General features: G+C 51.7%; 1 protein-coding gene across 1 annotated transcript; it reads right to left on the bottom strand.

Moving 5' to 3' along the window:
- Window positions 1–304: 304 nt before the first annotated feature.
- Window positions 305–4,588, bottom strand: LOC130691034 (uncharacterized). Its single transcript, XM_057513940.1, has one exon. It carries the CDS (start codon window positions 4,586–4,588, stop codon window positions 305–307), a length of 4,284 nt encoding a protein of 1,427 aa, XP_057369923.1.
- Between the last annotated feature and the right edge of the window lie 818 nt (window positions 4,589–5,406).

Genomic DNA, 5,406 nt, shown 5'->3' with positions numbered 1-5,406 from the left:
CGCTTGTTTTGCTTTCTTCTAACCGCGGGATGATCCCTTCCTGCTATACTCCAATTCCCCTTCTCCGATGTTCCAAGGTCCTTTGAGGCGGCATCTATCCTTCTTCTTTCCGTTGGGTTTTTGAAGAGAGGTACGGATGTGACTCGTTAGAGACCGCTCTCTACATAGATGTAAAACACGTCAACATATTTGGATAATATGTATCGGGGTCCCAGGTTTTTATACACGGCGTGTCGCCTTTTTCCTCCGGCCACGCTTACTCTCAATTACCGTCTACCGGTGTGTCTATTTCTGCTCGCGGGATCTAAACTGGTTTCTTCCGCCTGAGGTCTTGGTGCCCCCCGTCGTCCGGGTTTGAGTTCCTACTCCAAGTCCCGTCCTGGCCCGTAGTCTGTGAGTTGGCCGTCAGAATTTCTGACACTCCCCCCGTTGGACCGCTGTCCAAATCAGAGTCCGACTCAGATTCCGATATCGGGTTTTGATCCGAGGGAAATGGGTCTATATTGGAAGGATCGTTGTCGATTTGCCCTGCATGTAGTTCTAACGGGAACAGTGTTTTCATGTCCCGGTAGATCGGGGTCGATCCGACTCCGGTACTTTTATTTGCGATCAACACCGCCACTCGTCGAATCTTGCCGTCTGAGCTTGGGTAGATTTTCGCTACCCTGCCGGTTTTCCATTTAGACCGTTTGCAGTGGTCGTCGTGAATCAGGACCACCTGCCCGACTTCCACTGACTTCGTACTTCTGGGCGATGGACAATGGAACTTTTCTAAATCTGCTACGTACTCCTTGTAGAAGTTCTCCCACCAAATGCCTAGGAGCTTCCGCCGTTTTAGTTCCCGTTGTGTGATTGCTGTGCGGGTCGAGTATTCCCTTTCTTCTTCGTCGACGGGGTGTTTCTGTTTCTGGCGATGTCCGGATATTAATTGTTTCGGCGTCAATGGCTCGTCGTCGTCGTCTGAGACATACGTCAACGGTCTAAGGTTGATGGTGTTTTCAATCTCCGTTAGCACGGTTTGAAACACGTCATACGATAACCGCTCGTTGCCGAACGTTTTATATATCAATTTCTTCACGGTTTGGACCATTATTTCCCAGAACCCGCCCCACCAGGGTGCGAGGCTTGGGGAAAAACGCCATTTTACCTTAAGATCCAACAGCGTGTTATATACGCGCTCACTCCGGTAGGATGCTCGTAGATACCGGGCTGCTTGAGTGAATGTGCGGGCGTTGTCCGAATACATCACTTTGGGCACTTCCCGTCTCGCGAAGAATCTTCTTATCGCGTTGATGAAAGTCGTCGTGTCCTGCCCTGTGGTGAGCTCCAGGTGGACTGCTCGCGTCACTGCACAAGTGAATAGACAGATATATCCTTTTTCTTCGTGGTTGACGGCGGGGCCCGTGAGGGGGAAGGGGCCCGCGAAATCCACTCCTGTTACTTCGAAGGGATTGGACATCTGCAGGCGGTCAAGCGGTAGCGGGCCCGGGATCTCGTTGAACGCCCTTGCGTCTAACCTTTGGCATCGAACGCACCGTCGTAACTCCTTTTTGACGGTCTGTCTCAATCTTGGAATCCAGAAGGATCTTCTTATTTCCAGCATCGTTGTATTTACTCCCGTGTGTTGGAGTCGTTCGTGTGTTTGTTCTACTAACTTCTTGGTTAAAAAATGATCTTCGGGGAGGAGTATCACTGCTGGTTTGTGGTTGTATTGGAGCCAATTCTGATGGCGACCAACACATCTTATTAACCTGGCCTTGTCGTCCCATACGAGCCCCAGTTTTCTCAGTTTCTCGTGTCGCGGGGCCAAGTTTTTTCTTAGCGCCTTCCTTACTTCGGCGAACGTGTCCCGTTGAGTTTCTCGCCACAGGTCCAGTTCGACGATCTCTACCTCGTCCACTGTTAACATGGGAAATGCCTGACCAAAAGCCACCTTGGCTGTCGTCGAGACCGGGCTTTCCTTTCCTCGGAACCGAGTTATTGCTCGGCGGACGGTCGCCCAGATCCGCGTAATTGATCGTAGGCGACTGTGGTTCTCGTACCATCGATTTTCCGTTGTGGCCGTGCTTACTGTGACCTCTTTGGGTTTTTCTTCTTTGTGGATATCCTTAATTCGGTCTGGGTCTGGCGAATTTGGACCTGTCGGCCATCGGCTGCAGTCGGTCAGCCACTGGGGCCCGAACCACCATCCTATGGTCTTGTTTAATGCGTTAACGGCCGCTCCTCTTGAGGCGATGTCCGCAGGGTTCTGGGTGCCCGGGCAATGCCTCACGTTTTCGGCTTCTATGGTCTCCCTGATCTCCGAGACCCGGTTGTGCACGAACTGTTTCCAGCGTCCCGATTCCCCTTTGATCCACCAGTAGGCGATCGAAGAATCGGTCCACAAAATCTTCTCAAAGGGTGTTGCTAATGCGGTTTCGATGTATTTCCCTAGCCGAGCCGCGAGTAAGTTACTCAGCAGCTCCAGTCGAGGGGTAGACACAGATTTTTTGGGATCTGGCGCGATCCTAGTTTTACTGCATAAGAGCCTGGTTTGTGCCCCATTTTGTATATACGCCGCGACGCTGTACGCGTCATCACTGGCGTCGCAAAAGAGGTGCAGGCGTTGGGTCTCTGGTCCGATCCAGCGTTCTATTTTGGTGTCGGCGAGATCGGCGAGGCCCTTGATGAAAGTCTCCCAGTGGGGGATAATTTTGGCGGGAACGGGATCGTCCCACCCGATTTTTTCAGCCCATATCTTCTGCATGATGATTTTTGCGATCACGGTCACTGGAGATATCAGCCCCATGGGGTCGAAGACTCTAAGGGCAAGACTAAAGAGCTTGCGTTTTGAGGGCCTGTTATCCAGCTTCCCGGCTTCCTCCAAGATCTTCTGGGCGTTGAATTGAAATGTATCGGTCGACGGGTCCCACGCTACGCCGAGGGCTTTAATAGTTGCCCCGGGATTCTGACCCACGTTTATAAGCTCGTTCTGAAACTCCATATTGCTTAGTTCCTTGCTCAGCTCCTTGCAGTTGGTGTTCGACTTTCGTAATTCCATTTTTGCGGTGCTGAACAGGTGTATCGCCTGCGTGATGAGTTGGGCCGCCTGCTGTACGCTATCAGCTCCTCCCAACCAGTCGTCCACGTAGACTTGCTCCCGCAACTGGTTGACAAGGTCGGGGTACCCAGATCCACTGTCGTCCAGGCATTTCAGGATCACTGCTCTTAAGATGAAAGGGCTGCTGGATAGTCCGAAGGGTACCCGCTTCCAGCGGTACTCTATTAGTTTTACTGGGTCCTCGTCGGGGTTTCTGACCCATAAGAATCGGACGATTTGTCCGTGATCCTCTTGTATGCCGATTTGCAGGAAAGCCTGCGTTATGTCGGCCATCCATGATATCTTGTGGCGTCTGAACCTTAGCAACACGGCTAAGAGTTCGGGGTTAAGGTTCGGGCCTGTTTCTAGCAGGTCGTTCAGGCTTGGCCGGCCATGAAGGTGCGCTGAGCCGTCGAACACCGGCCGGATTTTTGTCGATGTGGCCTCTTGCTTGATGACGGGCCGGTGCGGAAGGTAGGTACAGATACCGGTATAACTTCCGTCAGCTTCTTCGATGTATCCCTTCTCAAGGTACTGTTGGAAGATCTCGTGGTATGACCGTCGGTCTTCCCCTTTCATCCTTTTTAGTAGACTGTTGAGTCGGGCTAGCGCGATGCCTTTGTTTGATTCCATCGCCCTTCGGTTGTCTTTGAAAGGAAACAGAACCTCATATCGCCCGCTGCTGTCCCTTTTGATAGAATGTTGATATGTTTGAAGAAAACTTGGGTCTTCCGCCTCCGAGGGTGTAACCCCCATGTGTTCTAGTGTCCAAAATTCCTTAAAGTCGACCATCGCTCGACTGGGGTCCGTCGTAGTGGTAAGTGCGGTTGTTTGTCTGTTCTCTCCCGGGGAACCGAAGATGATCCAGCCTAGCTTGCTCGCACAGGCCACCGAGTCATCAGCTCCTTGTAAGGTTTCGTGAGAGAGAAGGTGCCAGTAGTAGTCGCAGCCAATCACTAGCTCGAATTCCCCGTCACCTTGGTCGTGATCTCGGCGGTCGTCGGCGAGGTTTTCTCCTCGCTGTGTCAAGACCTCTCGAATGGCGGAGTGTGTCTTCGGTGTAGCCTTGGCCAAAAACTCCATCTCCGTTGTCCGAAGTTTGATTTCATCACCCGTTTGAGTGATTAACCAAATGTCGTACGATTTGGTTATTTCAATCTGCGCCTTCGTAGAGCCAAAGGTATTGATCCTTATCTCCTCTATTTCTTCGTTCTCCTTAGCAGCGCCGTGCGCGATTCTTCGTTTGATAAACGATCTTTGACTTCCTGAGTCAATTAGACCCAAAACGGGGATCTTGTGTCCGGGTTCTCCCTTGATGAATGCCGTGAACGTAGGCAATCCGTTGGCGGTCTGGGCGATATTTATGTTGGTGTCGATGGTGACCGTTCTTCCTGAAGACCGCTGAGGAGATTGGGCCCGGGCGATGTTTGTTGACGGTCTTTGTCTTGACAGACAAAGCGCCGGACTGTGATCCAGGCTGTGGCAATTTCTACAAGGCACTCTAGCCATGCAGTGTTCTGTTCGATGAGACCGGCCTAAACACTTCAGGCACCGGTTATCCCTTTCACACATTTCTCGGCGTGCTTGGGGTGTATGCATGGTTCAACGATGGTGCGTGTGGTTCTGCTGACAGAAGAAACAAGAAGCTCGGATCGAGCGTTCTTGCGGCTCTTCCCGTGGAGGGAGTGTTGTTTCAGGGCGCCTGGCAGTGGCTTCTTCTCGTTCTCGGAGCCTGATTTCTGTATCGAGCTCCTTAAGGATCATGTCGAACGTTGGTTGATCTCTGTCAGCAAATTTTTTCCCTCAGCCACCTTGATGTAAGTGACCGGGGTAAGGCCTTTAATACGTCTCCCGCGATGTACGAGCCATAACTATCCATATCCAGTTTTAGACTTACCAATGCCAGTTTGGTGTTGGTAAGCCCGTCGAACATGGTCTGTAGTTGGTTCGTGGTGGCGGTTTCATTTAGTCGGCCCGCTATAATATTTCTCAGCTCGTTGATATAGTGGGCTTTAAGTTTTTCGGGGTCCCCGAAGCGAGACTCTAGTCTCTCCATGGCGGCCTGATACTGGTTGTTGTCGAAGTTTAGATGTGTGATGAGCTCCGCCGCCTTTCCTTTGAGACTGAGGCGTAAATATTGAAACTTTTCCACTTCGGAGAGCCTTGTATCTGTGTCATACGTGGCCCAGATGGCCCTCCAACCCTTCCAGGCGGTTATCTCGCCGCTGAAGGTGGGCAGTGGGAGTGCGGTTCTCACCACGGCCGATGGTTGGGCATCGAGACGCTTGTACTTCTCTCGGAGTTTCCTCATTTTTTCACGGTACTTA

Source organism: Daphnia carinata, chromosome 1 (assembly GCF_022539665.2).
Source record: "Daphnia carinata strain CSIRO-1 chromosome 1, CSIRO_AGI_Dcar_HiC_V3, whole genome shotgun sequence".
Lineage (NCBI taxonomy): Eukaryota > Metazoa > Arthropoda > Branchiopoda > Diplostraca > Daphniidae > Daphnia > Daphnia carinata.
Note: the sequence above shows the minus strand (reverse complement) of the source record. Positions and strands in the feature narration are given on the sequence as shown.

What these genes read in the sequence shown, in the direction of transcription:
- LOC130691034 (XM_057513940.1), bottom strand. Translation starts at nt 4,588, where the DNA reads ATGGCTAGAGTGCCTTGTAGAAATTGCCACAGCCTGGATCACAGTCCG.